Consider the following 24,646-nt stretch of genomic DNA (forward strand, 5'->3'; position numbering starts at 1 on the left):
GATTAATTTGCCGATCCTATTCTGTCGTTCATTTCGCATGAACACCGAAAAAAATAGTTTCATTTCTTATATTTACATTATATTTCCTTTCCATCTGCAAACAAGATAATTTTATAAATTGCACATTGTTTGTGGCATTTAACATTAAAATCAGCTTCCCGGCGATTCAGTTCACCAGACGGAACAACTGCGACGTCATCTAAGGAACGTTCTCCCAGACTATACGCGGACGTCGTCAAAACAGCGGTCGGTTATCGCTAAGTAGCGATGACGTAACTTTCGCGCCTTTCCTTTTGCTGTTCATACGAAATGAACGTCATAATTTTCAATGGAAAAGAACAGAGCGAATGTAAATATTCGAAAATATTTTACCAAATTATGACAATTTACTTATAATTGAAGATTTCAACTTGCATATAAACCACCGTGTCCAACGTATACGTTGCATTTACGGCGAGTACGCTACATACATGGTATATTGTACGTTCCAGTACCGGCATTTCCTGTTGATTTTGTCAATATCCTATGTGGTGCGGTAAGAAAAACTACTCATTTTCATCGAAGTTCAACGTGTTCAAAGAAGCGATATATTCAGTACGAGCTGCAGATCATCCAAGCTCCCCATGGTAATGTGATTTTGGTCAGTAATTCTCTAGTTTCTTCAAACATTCGAGTAAACTGACGTGTGAAGTCGGTTTTGAACTCGGACGTTCACTTTCAGGTTCACTTTCTGTCTCTTAAAATCATTCTGTTGATTTTTCATCTGTTTAACGCGAGAATAGTATAACAAGTTACAAATAAAAATGTATATCATGGCGTAAATTCATGTTTTAGGGGAGCTTTATGCCAAAGTTAGCGATGTACGCCCCATAAAACGGCGCGTCTACAGAAGTACGCCACATAAAAAGGCCGTTATATTTATAGCAACTGATTACGTATGTCTTCACTCGCATCTATTCCTTTATTTTATTTACACTTTTTAACAATTATAAACGGTTTTGGAATTACATAATGTAATAACAGTAATATTAATTAGTCGAAAGATAAAATAAACATGCTTGTTTTGTATAAACAGTCCGGTATAGAATTGCCCGTTAAAGTTTTTAGTTCGGAATCATGAACATTCCATATAATTTCATAAATTAATATTCGGTGTCGGAACCTAAAACGAATTAAAAACTGAAAATGTATTTCACAAGTAACATATTGTCGTATTTTCAGGTAGAGTGCGGACTAAACGAATACTGCTAGTGTGAACATGGCCTTTAACTTCACAACATGGGGTAGGTTGTGACACTGTGCGGGGTGCACCCTTACCTTTCAGTATGGTGTAGCAGTATGAAAGTACATGGCACCTTAGGGAAATGCTGAATTTCATAATATATCTTATGTCGATATATCTACATGATTACGAACTGTCAGAACATAAATGTGTAATACGTCAAAAATTACTTATATAGCGGTCAAAATCGGTATTTCAAACACAGTTTCGTTGTCCTTACAATGCTTGTGCTTTCCAAGAAGAGTATTTGAAAAAAATGTCGTTTCTAAAATATTTGCAAATGACGTCTAAGCTCTTCAATAAATATTATAAGTCACGTGTGACACAACCAACCCGTGGCACATTCAACAGCGTTCTCCCCTACTTATCTGATCAAACTAATAATCATCATTTCTTGTTCACTTCCTGAATGAAAAACACTTGTTTCCAAGATAACCGTGGAAGAAATTGTCAATCTTTTTTTTAAAGTACATGTATCTAAGAAGAAAGAAAGACATATTTCCTGTCGTATGTGATTCCAGAAAGTAAAAATGAGCCACGCTATGAGAAAAAACAAACATATTGCCTTTCAGCATGAATCCAGACCAGTTTGCATATCCGCGCTGTCTGGTCAGGATCCATGCTGTTCGCTTTCAAAGCCTATTGCAATTAGAGAAACCATAAGCGAATAGCATGGGTCCTGACCAGAATGCGCGCATGCGCAGGCTGTCTGTATCCATGCTTGTCGCAAAGCCACTGTTTGTTTTCTGATGTTGCGGCTCAAATCTACAAATGAAAACAATTAAAATTCGTAAAATATGTTACATGCACGTGAAATAATATAAGAATAAAATCAATGCCAATAACATTGCGTAATACTGAGACACCACTACGCCATCGTGTAATGTGTTTTCTACATATGTAATTATTTTCAGGGAACGATTCTTTCGTAAGCTAACATAAACGCCCGAAAATATTGGCGAGAATTAATGAGTGCCAGGTAAATGCTTATGGACAACTGACTGAAAATTATTAAACATTATATCTAATTGTGAATGTAGCTTTACAAACACAGTTATTTCGTATATTTAGTCAAGTTTATTTGATAACATTCGACATTAAAACTAATATTTTAAAGAGACTTTTAGCTAGGAATTTATCATAGTATACAGTGGTGGGGTTTAGGTATCCTCCGCGGAAATTCCTTACAATAATGACAGTAACTGTTGCATTTTAGATAAAGATAACGGCCTTTTTATGTGGCGTACTTCTGTAGACGCGCCGTTTTATAGGGTGTACATCGCTAATTTTTGCATAAAGCTCCCTTTAAACATGAATTTACGCCATGATATATATTTCAAATTGTAGCTTGTGATACTATTCTCGCTTTAAACTGATGAAAAGTCAACAGAATGATTCTAAGAGAAAAAAGATGAACCTGAAAGTGAACATCCGATTTCAAAACCGACTTCACACGTCAGTTTACTCGAATGTTTGAAGAAACTAGAGAATTACTGACCAAAATCACATTACCATGGGGGGCTTAAATGATCTGCAGCTCGTACTGAATACATGTATATCGCTTCTTTGAACACGTTGAACTTTAATGAAAATGAGTAGCTTTTCTTACCTCACTATACGGGATGTTGACAAAATCAACAGGAAATGCCGGTGTAATGAAGTATTTCGACCCCCCATAGAATAACGACCCCCCGGTCATTATTCTATAGAAAATGTGACTCCTTTCCTGTAAAATATTGACTCCCCATATAAAAAACTGACTCCCTTTGAAAACTCTATAGAATAACGACCCCCGGTCATTATTCTATAGAAAAACTGACCCCTCCAAGTAAAATACTGACTCCCTAAAGATGACTCCCTTCGAATCTCATAGAATAACGACCCCGGTTATTATTCTATAGAAAAGGTGACTCCTTCCATGTAAAATACTCACTGCCGAAATTACTACATTCGAACTCTCATACAATATCGATTCCCGGACATTATTCTATTTAAAAAAGTTACCCTTTCCGTGTAAAACACCGGCTCCTAAAAAGACTTTCGACGATAATATCTATTAAAAAGTGATCCCCACCAAACCTAACAGACAATTTTACTAGATCTACAACTCTAATACCCTCTATTGCCAATAGTTAACATTTTGATTGTTCTGCTACTACTGGTGCAGCTACTTCTATTGCTATTACTACATGTACTTCTTCTTCTTCTACTACTACTACTACTACTTCTACTACTACTACTACAGCTGTTACTACTGATACTACTATACCTGCTTCCACTAATACGTCTTGTACATCTACCTCTTCTTCTCCTGCTGCTGTTTTGCTGTCACTTATTCCTCTGCTGCTGCTGCTGCTACTGCAACTGCCACTACCACTGCCACTACTACTACTACTACTACTACTACTACTACTACTACTACTTTTCTATTGTTGCCGCTACCGTACTTTACTGCCACTGCTAAGTATTGCAACTTCTATTAATACTAAGTTCTATGCTAGCAGTTTTTTGTGCAGTTTTCTTCTGAAGAATTACTTCATACCGAAGTTTGCAGGGATGTGTTTTGTGAACGTATTGTGAAATGTTATTTTCCTGAAGAAAAAAATGTATACACCAAGATACAGCGTCTAGAAATAGAATCCCTTTTCCCGTTGCGGAATGCTCTGATTTCTGCGTCAAGTGATGGTATCTGGGGCTAATGGTCAAACGGAAGGACGGACGGACAAGGACAAATCTATATGCCCCCCTCCCCCGAGTGGGGGCATAAAATGCAGCAATTAGGCCTTAGATACATGAGTTATCACTAAATTTGACCAAATGACCGGGGGTCGTTTTTTATGGGAGTCAATATTCTTCGTGAGGTTCAGTTTACTTCACGTGGGGGAGTCATAGTACTATGATCTGGAGGTCATAATACTATGACCGGGGGGTCACTTTTTCTATAGAATAATGACCGGGGGGTCATTATTCTATGGGGGTCGAAATACTTCATTGGTAATGGAACGTACAATATACCATGTATGTAGCGTTCCCACCGTAAATGCGACGTATACGTTGGACACGGTGTAAACGATGACAACAGTTCTATTACAAACTTCAAGGAATACCTAGTAACAATGGGCCTGGAACAACACGTTGATTTCAGTACTCATACAGGAGGACATAGCTTGGATCTAGTCATAACTGAGTCACTTAATGGTGTTCATGTAGAGAAATGTGAGCCTGGACCATTTTTATCTGATCACTGTGTTGTTAAGGTTCTCTTAGATGTTAAAAAGCGACTATTACTAGTAGGAGCGTGTCATTTAGAAACTTTAAAAATTTGAACGAATCAGAATTTTCCAGCGACCCAAGTGCAATAAACGTTGATTCACTGAATATAGACAAGTTTGTGAAAGAGTTTGAATCGGAAATTGAGGATGCCCTGAATAATCACGCTCCCCTAAAAGAAAAAAAACTATAATTCAGAGAGCACGCAAACCGTGATTCAATAAAAATTGCAACATCTAAAGCAATAAGTTAGAAAGTCCGAGCGTACATCGAGGCGTTATGGTAAAACAGATCAGTTTGAGTCGTATAAACATGTAAGAAATGAATACAATTTTGAAATCAAACGTAAAAAGAGAAACACACTCAGTGAAAAGATAGAGAATGCTAAAGGTGATTCCAAGACTCTGTATGGATTGCTATCTGAACTAACTGGTACCAAATCTGAAAACCCAATGCCTCAAGGAGAGTCTAATAATTCATTGGCCGAAAAAATTGCTGACTTTTTCATGGCAAAAATCTCAAAAATACGTCAATCCCTTAGTGAATACCAAACCTTTGAACCTCAAGTAAAGGTTATACAACATTTAAACAAATTTACCGAATTGACTCAAGATGAAGTGAAAAATCTCATTTATACCCCAGTCACACATACGGCGCGGATAGCTACGTCTAGCCACGGATAGAAACGTAGTTATCCGTATCGATCCGTACCTGAGCCGTACGGATTGGTACGGATTACTATTTTAAGGTACGGCTCAGGTACGGCTCAGGTACGGATCGATACGGATTACTACGTTTCTGTCCGTGGCTAGACGTAGCTATCCGCACCGTATGTGACTGGGGTATACTGAACTGAATACTACGTCTTCAGAGTTAGATATTTTGCCAACACTTATTCTGAAATCACATGACACATAGATTAACTTCTCTCTAGTATCACTAAATTGGTGAATCTCTCATTATAACAATGTACTTTCCCTGTGAAATACAAACAAGCAGTTGTTAGACCATTTGCTAAAAAAAGCAGGTCTTGAATAAGAGTTTTCCAATTATCGTCCTGCCAGTAATTTATCATTTCTATCAAAACTTTTTGAGAAAGCTGTTCTTTACAGATTAAACAAACATGTAAATCAAAACAGTCTTTTGCCTAAGAACCAGTCTGCATATAGCAAATACCACTCCTGTGAATCTGCGCTACTTCGGTTGGTCAATGATCATCTACGTGGTATGGAGAAAAAGGAAGTCACGGCCCTTATTGCGATTGACTTAAGTGCGGCATTTGACACTGTCGACCACGACATTCTTCTAGATGTCCTAAAAGCACAATATGGCGTCTGTGATACAGCTTTTCAATGGCTAGATTCCTATTTAAGGCATCGTAATTGTAAGATTAATATCAACAATGTATATTCATCAGACCGCCATCTTGAATGCAAAGGGCCCTCGATAATGTTGTTATAACTTTTGGCCCAACCCATTTGTATAAATGACATGTTTGATATATGTGATTGTTGTTTGTGTTTCTGTATATATGTATGATTAAACTAAAATGCAGAGTGTCCCAGGGCAGTTGCCTTGGTCCGTGGCTGTATCTCACCTATGCTGGAACTCTTTTCGATGTCTCCAAAATCCATATCAGTCTACGGTTTTGCTGATGATCATATAGCAAATAAAAGCTTTCGTCCTACATCTGTTTCCGTAGAATCACAAGCGATCAGAGACCTTGAAAGGTGCGCAGTTATAATCAATGACTGGATGAATAGAAACAAACTGAAAATGAACACTTACAAAACTGAATTTATAATGTTTGGTAGCAGACCTCAACTGAACAAATGTTTTACAAATTCCATTAACATTGCTGGTGATGATGTCAAACGTGAAAGCACAATTAGATATCTCGGTGCATTTCTTGACGAAACCTTGAACTTTAAAGATCATGTAAATCGCAAATGTCGTACAGCCATGTTGAATTACCTACGAATTTAGAACATCCGAAAATACTTAACAAAAGCAGCCACTGAAATTTTAGTTTTGTCTCTAGTTATTTCACATCTGGATTATTGCAATGTCATACTGTATGGGGTAACTAACTGTGAGGTGCGCAAGATGCAACGTATTCAAAACATGTGCGCAAAACTTGTCCTTAACAGGAGGAAATTTGACATTTCTAAACAAGCATTGTATCACTTACATTGGTTGCCGGTGAAAGCAAGAATTGAGTTCAAGATACTTTCTTTCATGTATAGCTGCCACACTAGCAGAGCACCTCTGTATTTAACAGAATTGCTTACAGAGTATATTCCTAGTAGACAAAGTTTGAGATCGTCTGAAAATTCTGAATGTCGTTATGCTGTTCCATACAACAAGTGCAAAACATTCTATGATAGAAGTTTCTGTACTATTGGTGCAAAACTTTGGAATGAACTGCCGTTAGAACTACGCAAAAGTAAATCACTTGACACATTCAACAAAAATCTTAAGACACTGTATTTCAGAGATTTTGCGGCATTGTTTTAAATGTTTTGATAACTGTTTATTATGCGAAAACAGCAGGTGATAGTTCTTAAATTTTTGTAAAAGGTTTTACATTTCAACATTTATATTTCCTTGGTTGTTTAAATAAACGCACTTGTTTGTAAGGCTCTATGGGTAGGGTAGTGTGTAGTATTTCTATCTTAAATAGTATATGATGGCGCCATTAACCGGGGGTTTGAACCTCTTTATACAGCTCGTCTGGGCGTACCATGTGATACTTTAAGCACTGGTATTCGCAATAGGGGTAAAATGACCTCAAGGGGAGGGGTGCGGTCATGACTGTTTGTTACAATATGGCTGTTATTATTGTCATTATTAATATTGTTGTAATATTCATTATTACTATTATGTTCAACGCCATTGAATATATCATTCATTATCAACTTATTCAGTTTCAGTTTAAAAATATTTATTACAAAGAGAAGTTGTTAAAATAGCTTATAGTCTCACTAAAATGACGAATGTGCTTTTCATCAAAACAACGGGCATATCAGCATATGGTTTATATTTGACATCAACATTTACCGTTAGTTTACGTTAAGCCTTACATCTTTCTGCATTCCGACACGCTGTTCATAATGAAAAATTAATGCTAATATAAGTCTTCTACATTTCGCTGTAAATGTGGATAGCACAGTTAAAGTAATTTATACGGAGACAAAAGTATCCAGCAATTCTATGTGTTTTGTTGAACTTAATCACATTAAAGAAACAATTTTTGCTATATTTGCCACAGACTTCGTACAGAAATCAATTAATAGGACAAATTCAGTTCTTTCGTTTTTTCATCTACGTAAATTCATTGTTTGATAATGCACTGCGCATTAACGAAGAACTTTTTATGTCTGGTAGTGGTTACCATTGGAACACTATAAAGAGAGCTACATGCATATATAGCTGATAAGTCGCTACTTTCACGACCAAAAGGCTGTTTAGCACGGGCCGTTATAGAAATATCAAGCTGACCAGGTAAATAGATACCCCTGCTTGTGTAATGATGCACGTGCAGGACCGTTTTGTGTATTTTTTATTGTTGCATGAAATTCTAGAGATGCATAACGTATTGTGTATTGTCTTATTTTTCTGAATTTAAAATACTACATTTTTGCATGCTAAAAAAAATAGAATTAATTTATGATAGTAAGATAATTTATCCAATCTTTTTTACATATTATTCAAATCAGATCATTAGAATAATTATGGAAAACGAAAATTGTAGTTAGTACAAACTCGATGTGAACGATCACCGTCCGCTCTTTGCCATCGTTTTACAATAGTCATTCAAATATAAAGCAAGCTCTCAGTTCTCAGGGCTTTTCCATTGATAAAATAAAGACTCAAATTGAAATTATATCTCAAAGATTACAGACCTAATGATAGTTTTATATAGACTTACTGTTTGATGTTTTACAGTCACTGTGACCATGCCAACTGTCATACATTTTTGCGATGCACTTCATTTTGCAGAACAAACTTAGTTACACACTAAGTCATAAAAAAATACAAAATGTATATAATTTTTAGGCTTCTGCCTCTTCAGTGGTTGAATGACATGACATTGTGTGATTTTTCTGCGACATTTTTAAATATCAGTTATTTAAAAAAAAACTATTACAGCCAACCAGTCTTCACCATGTCTGATGAATTATCTGATATCTTATTTACTTTTTTATAACAGAAAACAATTATACCAATGCAATCATTTTTGACAAATCAGCGGATCGAACGCACATAAAAGCCTAGTATGTTCATTTGACAAACTTGCCTTTTGCCGAACATTTGTATTTACAAGTTTATAACCCAGACAGAAGTAACCGGTGTATCAAAACTGCCAAATACAAGTTGTTTGAAAAAAGCAACACTTGACAAACCATTTTATTTTTCATACTGTGCATTCTATGGATTTTCTCTCAATATCTGAAATCCTTGTGAAATGACATATGCTCAAACTAAGACTTTAACAATTTTCCCAAATATAGTGTATACTATTTATATATTTCCCCCATACATGACAGCATTTATATCAGTCAAAGTAGAGTATATACAGTGGTACTATAAGAATAAATATTTCGAAAGTTTCTTGAGCGTTTACCCTTTCTTCCAATCAGTTTAGGTTAGAAGATTTTTTTCTTCTTTCGCTCTCGCAAGTCTCGTGTATCACTTGTATTCTCTGAAGTCCAGGAAAGAAAAGATGATAGACCTACTGTCTGATGATATACGTGTTTTAGTTATATATTTGAATACTGCTGCTTTTAAAACGTAAGTTAAAGCAAAACGAAACATCAATCCAGCTTGACGCGACAGGTCAATTTCCATTATATTTGACATTAACTTCTCAGTGGTAAGATGACAGGCATGCAAATGTCAAATGTTACAGATGAAAGTATAAGAGTAATGTGCTCTAACTAGACGTGGCTTTAAGCTGTTGATATAAGATGTGAGCAATTTTTGTCTGAAGTCCGATCTATTAATAGAATTACTGACAGTATAATGAAAGAGCCTAGGGAATGTTAAAAGGGGGAATGAGTACACTCAGTGCTTTCAATATAATGTGAAAGATAATTTACAAAACGACAAAATTAATGTGACAGAAGTACAAATAAAATATTTTTAAAACCAGCGACAAAATGCTTTCGGTTGTAAGGGTCAGACTTGTGTACGTGCATTTTGCCTTTGCCTTCCATCTAAACAAACTGAAAATATTGTAGTAATAATAATGATGATAATAACATCTTTATTTATAGAAGGTAGTACATGAAGATATAGATCAGTACAAAGTACAAATGATACATCTTAATTTTAAACATGACCTTCTAAAAAACAACAATATCCAAATACAATTTACACTATCACATAACCTAATTAATATCACATTCATCCTTATTAGAATCACATTTATTCTTAGGCAAATACCCCTAAAAATAGATATTGCCTTTAAGTATCCATTTATACAATTTTCATTTAGGCAATCAATTAGTTATAATAATCAATTAAATCTATACTATAATGGCTTTTTAGTTATAATTCAGCTGAATAAGAAACAAAAGAACGGTAATATAATCTACTTTATAGCACATTAATAACCATTCTGTCTTATAGCTTTTTAGATGTAGTTAAGAAGCAACTCGCAGTCTTTATGTAATCAAAATATGTATATCACACCTATTGGTGTCGGTCACACGAAACAAATGATTTAACATATTCTTTATTCGACATAAAATTGCAAACATACAATTTATAGTCTATACAAACAGCACAATTTTGTAAAGCATAACACATGCCTGTAGTTTCCAAACATTTAACTGAGAAGTTCAGTAGATTAACACCTATTACATGTACACTTCTATATCATAACTCCCGACAACAAACGGGTATGAAAAAGAACCTGATCATAATTTACTCTTATCTACACAACTAAGAGCAGGGTAAGGACAAGTAACTTTTGATTGTAATTATATGACAACTTGCAGAGGTTACTTCCCTTGCATTGTTTAACTAATTTGTGGATATAACGGGTATTATTGGACCTTGCATTGAGAAAGTGACGCTAAAGAGTATCAACGGCTCATTGTTCGAAATTAATCACTACATAAATAAAATAAGCCATGAATCGCCATTACATATATACATCGGTATCGAAATCACATTATTTCTTGTTTCATCCTCTAAACTCAATGACGTTATGAAACGAAATTTTTAATACGAGAACATCCGCAAATAGATTTACGACGAAGCATTAAACAGAGATTTAGCTACGATATATAAAAGCTAGTTCCTTGACAGATATGTCCAAAAGTCAAGGTGTGGACGATGTTGTAAATATTTTCGGATATGATTTATGTCTATGGACCAAACTTCGGTTGGCCTTTCCGAAAACCAAAAATAAAAGACCAGTTCGTTGGTCTATGTAAGATTAAATCTACTACCTGCGGAATTTATTCAATTATTGTGTTAATAACGTTCTCGGATGATGACGTATATCATATACATAGAATACCATTGTATTTATGTAAGGTATTCGTATTTACAAACACAATGTATGCAATCATTTGGCTCAGAGGTCGCCACAGAACACAATCACGGTAGATACACAAATTAGCAAACACTGAAAGCATCTATCGTTTAGTCGAAGTAAAATGAGTAAAAATATAATCTAAGTTCGTTCGTTGAAAGCATGATATAAGTAAGCTGCCAGGTTATTTAATAGCTTAACATTTGTACTTGACATAAGTGATTCAAACTTCTGTATTGTAGGCCATCTACAAAAATATGGTTTGAAAAATTTCCTTCGCAGTTCATAGTATTTCGGACATACTAGTAAAAAGTGATACTCTGTCTCTATCAAATTTAAAGGACAATTTCGACATTTCCTATTTTCTCTGAGGATATTTTCATGTCGACCCCTTTCTGTTTCTAAATTATGAGCTGATGTTCTAAATTTAGTTAAAGCGATTCTATATTTGTTATTGTTTATTACGTTAAGATATTTTTCTAGTTCAAATGTGTGTTTGTGAATGCTATAAGATGAAAGTCTATTGGATTATTTATGTTTGCGTACCAGCTTTGTTTATAAGTATCTAGTATTCTAAGTTTAATTATTTGTAAATTAATATCAAGTCTATCTTGCTGTAACCAAATATTTGACATACCTATTTCATTTAACAAAGTTTTTATGTGAAAAGCCCAGTTTTTTCCATTATATGACATGTTATTATCTGCATCTTCTTTAAGCATGTTATATGTTTTTTTAAGTATGCAGTTATTGTTTAATTTTAGTATTTTAAACCAATATCTGATCATTATTATTTTACGGTGTATTGCCATTGGATATCGTCCTAGCTCTCCATATAATGCATCTAAGTTAGTTGATTTTCTCACGCAAAGTATCTTTCTAAGAAATTTACAGTGTACTAATTCAATACTTCTACCTTCGTTGTAGCCAAAAACTTCAGCACCATAATGTAAAATAGATCCTACCAAGGTATCGAATAATTTACATTTATCATGTGTCTTTAGATCTAATTGATTGAATACTGTGAATAAATTATGTAATGCATGCAGGGAATGCTGAGCAAGATGCTGCTGGGTTCGATACCAGTTCCCGTTTTTAAATAGATAAATACCTAGATACTTGAAGGTTTTAACAACTTCTAAAATTTGATTATTAAATGTGAAAATATGAGTAGAATGTCTTCCTTGTTCGAATATCATTATTTTAGTTTTAGCTATATTAACTTTTAAGTTCCAAGTTTGACAATATATCTGTAAATCATTTAACAGTGACTGTAACGCCTCTGGGGTATGGGCAAATAACGCAGTGTCGTCTGCAAAAAGTAGCATGAATAATTGTAAATCATCTAAATTAAAAAATCCCTCAATATTTCTATTAATGCTGTTAATTAGGTCATTTACAAAAAATAAAAACAAAAGACTTGAACTTGGGTCGCCCTGTTTGGCACCTATATTAGATTCAAAGCTTGGCGACAATTGTTTATTGTATTTTACAGCTGCTTTTACACAGCTATACATACCTTGGATTGCTTTTACAAATTTTGAACTAACATTTTGCTGAATAAGTTTATGAAAAATGAAAGACCGTTCTAATTTATCAAAACACTTTTCAAAATCCACATAGGCTACGTACAACCTCATCTTATTGGATAATGTTTTTGCTATAATAGAGTGTAATATAAAGATGCAGTCTATCGTTGATTTTCCTTTTTGGAATCCGTATTGGTTGTCTATAATTTTTTTATTTTTTATTGACCATGTTGTTAGACGATTTAGTAGTACTTGAGAGTAAATTTTTGCAATTACATTTATTAAAGTTATGCCACGATAATTTTTAGCATTTTCCACGTCACCACCTTTATGTATTGGTACAATAATTCCGGACCCCCACGCCTTAGGGTATTCACCTGTGAGAAATATTCGGTTAAAAAGAGTAAGAATAAACTGAGAAGTTTCATGAAATGAACATTTTATAAATTTCTGCTATTACTGTATCTTCTCCACTGCTTTTATTATTATTTTGTGAAAAGACTGCCTTCTTCATTTCTGACATGCTTATTTCTCTATCTAGATCTTCATCTATAATATTTTGGTCGTACGTTGCATTATCATTTATCGTATCTGTACTATACAAAGTTCTAAAATGTTCGTATAAGTCATTTGTTGTTAACGTTTCCGCACTTTTACTGTTTTTTACATATTGTTGTCTGATCTTATTCCAGAATTTACGAGGTTGGGTTTTACTCATCTTATTAAGGTTGCTTTTTTCTTGAAAATTATATTTTTTCTTTTGAATTCGTTTTATTTTATTATAATTATTTTTCGCATTTATATACTCCTTACGTAACTGGTCATTATTTTTATTTTTTAACAAAGGCATTTCTAGCTTTTTTGAATTGGGCCCTGGCTACGTAACATTCGGTATTAAACCATGGTTTCTGACTTAAACGTTTATTGGTACAGTTATTGCCCGTGACTCGCGTTTTACCAAACACAGCATGCGAGCATCCGCTAAGAATATCGATAAAGGATTGTACAATAACATTTATATCTTCATTTTGGTTAACTTTTTGAGTAAGATTAGTTATGTCATCTCTCTTTAAGGCTATATTTTCATGAAACTGTAACACTTTTGTTTCATCAAATTTTAAGAAAGTTTCCTCAATTACCTCATTACATAAATGATTTTGTTTCCTGACCGGAATGCTAAAATGAATTCCGCTATGATCAGAAAACTCGTTTGGGGGAATTATATTAAATTCAGAAATACAGTCAAAATCATCAACATGTAACAAAAGATAGTCAACAACCGAAGAACCTAGTGGCGAATGAAATGTGTATTCACCAATACCTTGATCATTGTGTAAGCGTGAGTTGCCGATAATGTACGAGGTAGACCGACAAAATTCAATCAGGCGTTTACCTGGATTATCAATAACATTATCTCGGGAAACCCGAGTAGGTATGTTTACATAGTTTGACAGATTTGACAGATATGGGTCATGATCAATAAATTCATCAAATTCCAATATTTCTGTTAAATTCGATGTACGACTATTTAAGTCGCCAAAAATGAAACATTTTCCTTTTGTTTTATATCGTTCAATGCCGGACTCTATTTCTTCAAAGAAATCGAAGTTATGAGTATCAATAACTGTGGAATTACATGGAGGTATATAAGTACAACATAGATAAACATTTTCATTGAAGTGAAACAGATTTTTTGAAAGTTCTAACCAAACTATACCGTTTTGCTGTTTTTCTATCACATTTATGTATTTATGGAGAAAGTGTTTGTAATATATAGTAATACCCCCGCTGTATCTGCCTTTACGAGTATTGCGGGTTTTATTTCCAAAAATATGAACACAGTCGTAACCAATAATATCAAGATTTAAATTCACATTTTGTGATAACCAAGTTTCCGTGAGGAATATAAGATCATAGTTCTGGATAATGTTAATGAAGTCTGCATCACTTACTTTCCGCGCTAGACCATGAATATTCCAAGAAAGTATATTAATATCCTTCTCTCGACTTTCCTAACTTTCGGTATAATCCACTATTTGCCCGCTGGTAAACTTTTTGCTGATTTTATGATTAACGTATAATTTAGTTCCTACTATACGTGTAGTACTCCCATCTATATTTTCACTCTTGATATAGTCAGTGAAAGCTTTTCTTGCATCTCTGTATATTTGTGGAGATTGGATGCCAACACCCTGCTTTTTATCCTTTAGTTTCTGCTTTTTGTCGTCATCATACGATTTAAGCCTCACCTTTTCGCGATCGGTGTAATTTTGAAATTTGACCATGATTGGTCTTGGCTTCTTGGCGCGCGCGCCTCCCAGTCTGTGCACTCTATCAAATATCATTTCTGTATGGTCAATATCTAGCGTTTCTTTAATCAGATCTCTGACTAGAGTCTCGCAATTGTCCGGTTCGGGTGTTTCGCCTGTTTTAGGTTTGTCTGGTTCACCGAGGCCGTAGAAAATGAGGTTCTCTCTCATTGACCTTGACTCAAGGTCAAGCAACTTCTCCTGCATCTTATCCTCTACTTTGTCGTGATCACGAACGCTTGTGCTCAGTTTCGAGCACATTGATTCTAGTTTATCAACTTTTTTCTTCGAGTTGTTTAGAGCAACTTTCTGTTTCTCGTATTCGTCATTTATGAATGTGAGTGATTTTTCGGCATCGGTACTTTTTGTCTCTAGGTTCGTAACCTTTAGCTCTAGCTCAGACATCTTGCGTTTTATTGATTTTACAGTTTGCTCAATTTCGTCGATTTTTGGTAATGCACTTTTTATTTGCTTAACGTCCTCTATGAGCGATAGTGCCCATCCTGGAGGTGCCGAAGCGCTTTGCATGGGGAAAACATTCTGGGGTGACTGAATACTATGCATTCCTTGCATGACCGGTGCATATTGTCCATTCATATTCATATTCACTGGCGACTGCATTACTGAATGTACATAATCCTGACTGCTCATAAAAAAGTTCGACACTGTTCCGCCTGGTGATTTCAAGGTATCAGGTGTGTAATGGCCGCTATTTTTCAGCTCGGGCGACCCACTTGCTTTTCTCTTTTCAGCTCTCCTGCGTTTTTTTAACTGACTTTTAGACAATTTCTCACCTTCTGACATGGATGTAAATCCTTATAGAACACTTTTCTGATATCTTAGTCCAAAAACACAAACTAAAATCCAAGAAATTTAGAAAAAATCCAGGAGAGAAACTAGACATGTCTTGGATTTCTGACGATCTACGTTAACGACTTAGCGTTTGGGGGAGACTGCGTTTTTAGAACGTGGCTTTCCCTGTTGGATATTCATCCTTGTTTTTGTGAGCAAAGTGACAATTTCACGGTTACTGTAAGAGTTTTCTAGCAGAAAATCAAAACAGCTCTTAACGAATCCGTTACATTTGTATCTTTTCGTTTTCCATATTCGTCTGCGTGATCAACATCCATAGTTAATGGATTGCCAGAATGAACAGAGATTGGTTCTACTAATTCTAAGATATAAGTGCACTAACATTTCGATGAAACATATGTATGTGATTCCTAATTGACCGGTACTATTAGACATAAGTTGCAATTATTTTGAATAAAAGTAGAGGTACCATATGTTACAACATCAGTTAGACGCAATAAGTCTAATAAAGTTGAATAAGGAACAGTGTCATTATACCGAATTGATCTGTAAGGATCCCCTCCCACCCCTCCTCCCTTATTTCTTTTTGATAAACGAAACTATTGTCGTCAGAACGTGTTGCATATATTTTAGACATCAGTATGACCTTTCAATATTCATTTTATGACTGTATGAAATTCATAATGGTGCTTGGGCAAAAGAAGCTGAAATATCGTTAGTCAAGAAAACCTTTTGTCACTGGGATAAACGTTTGATCAAATATGCTTTATCGTAAACCTTCTGTAACCCACTCATCGGATCACATTAGCAATAGTTTTGGCCTTTGTCCTGTCTTGAAATGCTGCTAGTCAGTTAGGTTTTTATGGTTATCATTACGGACATGCACAAATATCGTGTGTATTTACAGTAATATTTTCTTGCTAAACAAACACATTATATCACAAAAAAAAGCCAAGATCAAACATTCATAGAGTGAGAGGCACTGCAATGTGTAAACACCGTGCATTTCATATACTGACAATATGTGGTGTCATCTTGAGTGCTTTCAAATCACCCTACCCGCAGGAATACTGTACCGATAAGGGGAAGTAGTACTGGGTTAGAGTTTGGTATCTAATGATCTCCCGAGTAATGTCCCTTCACGGAAGGTTAAATGCCGTGTAGTTAGAATGTAGGCTGGTTTCGATCATTGTAAGTTTTTAAATATTTCAGTTCAACAGTATGATATTTAATCAATAGGATGACCTAATAAATAGAAAACAATCCTACTTCAAAGCAATAAGAATCGCACATGTAGGGATTTTCATTACTTGAAAAAAAAAACTGAAACTTGTGTGAATGCTGTTAAGTTCCAGAAAACGGCAAATAAGCAATTGATTTTTTTTCATCCCACATTCAGTTCTGTAGAATTTCGACTCTGTGGGTACACTTTATTTTTTTCATTTTTGGTAAATTTTGACTATAACCCACACTTTTTCACTTCAAATGATACGAATGTCACTGCAAGAGAATGCTAACATAGTTCCGGGCAAAACAGTGAATATGTTTCACTGCAGTGAAAAATAAATACAGAAAATATGAATTATATTTTATCAATTTTTCATAAAAACGTATAATTATAATAAAAAAAACTTTGCATATTTTAGAAGAACACCCTGGGGTGAAAACGACTCTATTGCGATATATCCTGTTTAATATAAAGAAAAACATTATAAAGACGGTTTACCACTTTTATGAAACGTGTATTCCCTTTTTCATTTATATGACGTTTGTAACAGTGTCACTAGACTTTTGATTTGAAGTATAGAAATTAATCATATAAAGTGCAGATTGGGTTTATAAAGCGAGTCTCATTGTGAGCGGTAAATGTACATAGGGTAAAGTTAACAATTTTCTAATTGCAGACGAATATTTTTCTTAAATTTGGGCAGCCCATAATATTTATATAAAGGCATCCGGTCAAAATGCCTTTCAATATTGAAAAGAAACATTAGTGAAAAACAAATAATTTAAGTTTCCATCACATACAACCTGTCAGTTACTAAATATCAAAGCCTTCTTAAGAAACATATTAGCAATAGTTTCCTGATACCGAAAGCAATCATTTGTTTTTGTTGTCGTGCGATCTGTAACTGTTACTATAGGGGCTCCTTAGTTTTGAACATTTACGATATGTTGAAATCTCTATCTTTTGTTAACGAGGGTGCGTGACACCTTCTTAGGATATTATCTTATAAATGTGCTTAAAATAATGGAAAATGAATGAAAATGTGGTTGTATGATTACAAATGAATTTGTGTAACACATTAGATAACGTTACTTTAAACATTTGAGAGTATTGCAATGTAAACAAACGTTGGTTTATAAAGCAGGCCTTCATCTCTTAAACCGTACTACATTATATCATATATACAAGTGTGTTAACAGTTATTCCGGTAGCAGTCGAACTGTTAGCAGTACTCTGGTGAGTTTCACTTCTTTTTTTTAAATTTTTTTTTTTACATTACATTTAGTTTATTTATGAATTATGTATAATTGACTCAGTTAACAAACACATTTATGTTTATCTGCTACATTTAAAACGCCGACTATCAGTATTTATTAATTCATCGATACAGTTATTCTAAATTACCTTGTGCTTGATCCGCATGTAAATACAATAAAGCCTAAAAAAATCTTTGTTTCCGGTAACACGAGTATCCTCAAATAACGGAATTACATTAAAACATGGCATTAAGTTATTTTTGACTATCAATTATGCCATGTTTTAATGTAATTCCGTTATTTGAGGATACTCGTGTATGTGAATTTATAGTTGTGTGAGTATGAAATGGATGGCCCAACATTTAACTCGTGGTTATACAATGAAAATACATTCATAACAAGATTGAACTTTTAATGTGATAATTAAAAACAAACGCTATGTTATATTTCACCCATAATTGTTAAAACGAATGTACAGATGAATAGATTAACAGGTTTTTAGCGTAAGAATGTCAAAACACTTATACTGCAGTATAGAAGGCCTATCTATGTATATCTGCTTTCATTAAAACAAGTATAATTATGTACGCATTTTTGTTTTCGTTTAGGAAGCATAATGCTGTACCTCTTGCTAGTAAGTTTGGTTCCCTGTGTAATCGCCAAACCAAATATAGTTCTACTTATTGCTGATGACCTTGGATACGGCGACATTGGTTGCTATGGCAACCACTCCGTAAAAACGCCGAATATTGACAGCATTGCTAGGGAAGGTGTCAAGATGACTCAGCATTTAACAACAGCAAGCACATGTACACCGAGCAGATCGGCACTCATGACAGGACGATATCAAATCCGTTCAGGTAAGTCCTGTACAATATGTCAACTCTCAAATGTAAGACATCTGGTCAGCGGTAAATTCACATTACGAGTAAGAGCTCAACAAGCAAAAAGGCATGTCTCCATACAGCCAAGATATATATTGATTGAAGAGAACATAAAGCACATAATGCAGTTCATATGATGAGATGACATACAGGTCACACTGTGCAAAGTGCACAACACTAATATCCGTAAAGTAAAACAAGAGGACATGCATGTCAATTAGAGTGCAACTGCACTCTCATACTAATTTCTGCAAAGTTAAAAACCAAGAAAAGAAAAGTAAAGTGCAAATTGAGTAAAACAAATTAAAAGATAACCGCCCCAAATCAGCTCTACACAAGGAAATGTAGACACGTACACTCAAATTCTGTACACACATTCACAACAGCTGAACAGAAAGACAGGACCATTCAAGAAAAAATATAGCGAGACTGCTCACTATTTTATTAGCCTTTGAAAACATACTGTGTACATATTTATTTTCACGTCTCTTTTGTTTTGATTATATTGGCTAAGTGGTGAGACACTACCTGTTCCAATCCAAGTCTCAAATATTTTATGGGCTTTGAATTGAAGGTATACATTGCAGGTATTCACAACAGGACCGTTCAGCAGCAAAACTCACTGACTGTCAGTTTATATAATGACTGATGTATAAAACAATATTTCTACATATGTGGTTAGTACAATATCTACAGAGACTCTTTTACACTTTATTTATTTACAAGGCAGCTTTAACTCAAAACCTGCTGGCGGCAAGTGATTCTACCTTTGCGACCAGTGCTGACAAAGATCAGCCTGCAGTCTGATCATGGTCTGCACTGTTCGCCATTCATTCAGTATCTTTTTGGTAAGCACTCCTTTTAACAGCTAATGGCACTGCCCAAAATGAAAGATGGACAAGTTCATTATAGAAGTAATGGTTAATAATTAGCATAATGATTATTCATTGTAGGGATGGCAGCTCCAATAAATATGAGAGTAAACACCTGGCCTTATTCCAGTTGCGGACTTCCCACCTCGGAGATCACATTTGCAGAACAAACAAAAAAGGCCGGCTATGTAAATGGAATATTTGGTAAAAAAACTGTATTAATAAAGCCTTAAAGTTATTTTTCAATATTATATTAAACATCCGTCCGAGTGGAAGGTTTGTTAATAAATATACGCGCCTTTCATTGGACGAAACTCAAAAGTAAAACAGTAACGCCAAGAAGTAGATTTTAAAGTTTATATATTTTAAATACATTTTTAAATACAGTTTGTATAAAGGGGAAGAGAAAGTTGTTATTGAGATATCGTTTGAAACAAAATTAGCCGCGCCATGAGAAAACCAACATAGTGCATTTGCGACCAGCATGGATCCAGACCAGCCTGCATCCGCGCAGTCTGGTTAGGATCCATGCTGTTCGCTTTCAAAACCTATTGCAATTAGACAAACTGTTAGCGAACAGCATGGATTCTGACCAGACTTCACGGATGCACAGGCAGGTCTGGATCCATGCTGGTCGCAATGCACTATGTTGGTTTTCTCATGGCGCGACTTAAATGCTTTATAGTAAGAGGTCCTGCAATGAAATCTTGTAATTTCCTTAAACCAGTAACACATATTTTTTTCTTTTGCTTCCCTTGAGTCAGAATGCAGCTTTATGTAAACGAATGTGTTCGGAACTGTTCCATATACATTCAAAGCATTTTCTAGAACTTGGTTTGTTCTTTCAGGGAAATGGCATCTTGGTCTACACAGAGATACGTTAGGAGACTTCAAGCATCATCCATTAAACCAGGGTTTTGATTACTTTTATGGACTAACTGGAACAAACATTGATGATTTTGATCCTGAAGAAAAAGTTGTACTTAAAGCAAGGCCATACTGGTACTGGGAACTGTTATCTACATGGGCAGTTACAGCTGTAGCATTATTTTGTTTATTCAGATCTAATTATTTTGGACCTTTCACTTTTATAATGTTCTTAGTTATCTGGTCGATACCTGTTACATACGTATACTTATTGTTTGATAATTACATTCTGTTAACAAGTTTTGTTCACAGAAATTATGATCTAGTTGAACAGCCAATCAGATTAGCGGGTTTGAGTCAGCGTTTAGTGAGTGAAGGTTTAGAATTTATGCAGAACGCGACAGCTGCAGGAAAGCCGTTCTTGCTCGTCATGTCTTGGGTCCATATGCACGTGTCTATTAGGACAGCTAAAGAGTTTGAGGGGATCAGCAAGTTCGGTCGATATGGAGACGCGTTAGAAGAACTTGATTGGTCCGTTGGAGAAATTTTAAAATCAGTTAAAGAACTTGGACTAGAAGATAATACAATAGTCTATTTCACATCTGATAACGGTGGACATCTTGAAATTACCGACGGCGGTTACAACGGCATACTAAAAGGTAGGTAATATGAGCTTTTTATGATGGCTCTTATTTTAGAGTTTTAAGGCGACTCGTCGTTAAAGTTATTACTGCTATCTTTCGCTGATTAATATTTTTGTTTACATATAAAATGAAAAATAAATTGTTCTATAAATGTTTCACATAGTACATGTACTATTTCAGGAGGCAAGGCTCACGGTGCCCCAGATGGCGGAATTCGCGTTCCAGGAATGATAAAATGGCCAGGTGTTCTACAAGAAGGGAAAGTTACAGATGAACCTACTTCACTGATGGACATATATAATTTGGTCTCATCGGCAACCGGGGTTGAGATACCTTCAGACCGACAGATTGATGGAAGAGATATTTTACCTTTGCTCAAAGGAGACGTTTCGGTATCACCGCACGAGTTCATGTTCCACTACTGTGGTAACAGATTACAGGCAGCCCGATATAGACCTCGTGACGGTAAGTAATACGTGTCAGCATGCATGTTTTGGCAATCAATTTATTTGCTAATTGATTCAAAAAGCTTGTTTCTTATCGGGTTATAGTCACACCGACACCGCTATAGGTCATATGGTGATGTTCTAGCTAGCTTTTTTATGGTGGAGGGAGACTCTACGTGCCCTTCTGGGCATTATTTTATCATGGGGAGGCACCTAGGTAGAACCAACAAACTTCCGAAAGCATGTTGAATGGCTTCTCAAAATGAAGAATTCTACGCTGCAAGTGAACAACGAATAGACATCGGTGAGAGGCAAATGATTCGAAGTCAGGGACCTTAACCACAGTGATCAAAAAGAGAAACAATGGTTTTACTAATGGAAATATTCCTTTATCACTGTAAGACTGGGAAGAAGTCAGTCGAATTGATAGTATCACTATCGCTAAAGTAATGTTTTATTCCACCGACCCAAGTCGGCAGTTAACTACACTTGCAAATTGTAATAAAACGTATTGTCGTTACTATATTTCACAGGTAAAATAACGTGGAAGCTGGTTACGCACGAACCAAATTATATTCCTGGAAAAAATGTCTGTTTATTCGCCTGCAGTTGTAATCTAGATGTCACCTTGGCAACACCGAAACTTTACGATATGACATCTGACCCTGGAGAAACAAGCCCAATAGACAGCAGTTCTAAGACTTATAAAGAGGTCTCAACCTTGATCTTAAAAGCAATGAACAATCATAAGAATACTATAGACCCAGTTGAAACACAGTTTACTTGGAGAAAAGTGCTGCCAAAGTTGACTTGGCAGCCATGTTGTAATGGAACATTTCCTTTTAATTGCCACTGTACTGATACTAAGTATTCAGCTTGAATGCAAGTACGCAAGATATTTATATAGGTTTCAGTACTTGTCTTGTAGTTATTCTTTTTTAAACCATTTCACAAATTGTGCATTTTCACAGTGCTCGCTGAACTCGTGTATATTTCTCGATATGATAATGTTATTAACTTATGGTGGCTGATTTCAGAAACGTCGTCTTTTTTGTTTTTGCCGTCGTTTCATTCTGTCGTTGTTTCACCCACGAAAACACGAAAAGGCGATGATTAAGCACGCCGTTATCGTCATGGAAAACGCAAAAGAACGAAATGATGACAGGTGAACGCGCCGATTACGGCGCATTAAATATGTCGTCATTTCGTTGTTTCGCCCACGAAACAACGAACTAACGAAACGACAATAAATGATTCGGGGTTTTGTTGTTGTTGTTTGGCAGAGCACTAATGTATTTAACAAAATTGCTTACACAGTATACTCCTAGTAGACAAGGTTTGAGATCGTCAGAAAATTCCGGATGTTCACATTCTTTTGTTGTTCCATAAAACAAGTGCAAAACATTCAATGATAGAAGTTTCTGTACTATTGGTCCAAAACTGTGGAATGAACTGCCGTTAGAACTACGCAAAAGTAAATCACTTGACACTTCAAAACAAATCTTAAGACAATGTTCTAAATATTTTGATAACTGTTTTATGTGCAATAGCAGCAGATGATAGTTTTTAAATTTTTGTAAATGGTTTTATATTTCAACATTTATATTTTCAATATTTCTTTAATTAAACTTAGTTGTTGGTACAGGCTCTATGGGTAGGGTAATGTGTAGTATTTTTAATTTTTTTTCTTCAAATAATCTGTAATAGCACCATCAACCAGGGGGTTTGAACCTCTATATGCAGCCTGTCTGGGCGTACCATGTGAGGTTTTAAGCACTGGTATTCGCAATAGAGGTAAAATAACCACATGGGGAAGGGTGCGGTCATGACATTTTGTTTAATTAAGGCTGTTATGATTGTTATTATCATTACTGTCGTTATTATTACTGTTATTATTATTATTATGTACAGCGCCATTGAACATGTCCTTATATGTGTAGGATGTCGAGCTATAAGTTCATGGATAGCAAAGTTATAGAGAGGATACGAAACAACCAAAAACCAGTTGGCTTTTGTCCTCCAAGCTTGACATCAACCTTTGAGTGAGGGTGCAAAGCTAGTTGAACATAAATGTAAAATCAAAAAGTATGGCAAGGTTAATTACAGGATAAGCAAAATGACAAAAGAAAATCTTTAACGCATTAAAGTGCCCCTCACGATTGAGCTACGGTCCTGTGTTTTGCGCTTGACACATTGTCTCTTTATGGTTAATATTTGTTGGAAGTTAATTCTAAATATTAAGATCCTTTGACGGGACGGAGTTATGGAGTGGTCACGAAACAGACCGTGTTAACCGTTCATCTCAAAGTTACTAAGTGTACATTTGACATTTGAGAGATTGGCCTTAGTCTCGCAAGCGAAAATCCCTTTAATGTGGTCTACATTTGTGACACGTAGTTTAGAAATTGGCTCTTGCCTTAGAAAGTTACAGAGCGGACATGAAGTTACACACGGACGGAAAAGCGCCATTCGCAGCTAGATGGTTACTAAAAACCTATTCAGAAAGTGTATTGCGCGTGTTATATTACTGGAAGTCCTAGTAAAGAGATGAGTTGGATGGCCAATTACATACAATGGTAGGATGCCTTTGATATTTCAAAATCCAAAACAGAGGATCAAAGAATAAAAAATATTATGCAGTGATCTACAACAAATAGATCAGAATCAAGATGTTTCCTTTTAACACTTCATTAAAAACA

General features: G+C 35.2%; 1 protein-coding gene across 1 annotated transcript; it reads left to right on the forward strand.

Annotated features, from left to right (window-relative positions):
- The first annotated feature begins 18,082 nt into the window (after positions 1 to 18,082).
- LOC123545066 (arylsulfatase H-like) lies at positions 18,083 to 23,593 on the forward strand. Its single transcript, XM_045331337.2, has 6 exons — positions 18,083 to 18,214; positions 18,843 to 19,094; positions 20,072 to 20,194; positions 20,839 to 21,516; positions 21,682 to 21,966; positions 22,481 to 23,593. The coding sequence occupies exons 2-6, from the start codon at positions 18,851 to 18,853 to the stop codon at positions 22,825 to 22,827; spliced, it is 1,677 nt and encodes a 558-aa protein (XP_045187272.2). The 5' UTR covers positions 18,083 to 18,214; positions 18,843 to 18,850; the 3' UTR covers positions 22,828 to 23,593.
- The last annotated feature ends 1,053 nt before the right edge of the window (positions 23,594 to 24,646 follow it).

Source organism: Mercenaria mercenaria, chromosome 1 (assembly GCF_021730395.1).
Source record: "Mercenaria mercenaria strain notata chromosome 1, MADL_Memer_1, whole genome shotgun sequence".
NCBI classification, from domain to species: domain Eukaryota; kingdom Metazoa; phylum Mollusca; class Bivalvia; order Venerida; family Veneridae; genus Mercenaria; species Mercenaria mercenaria.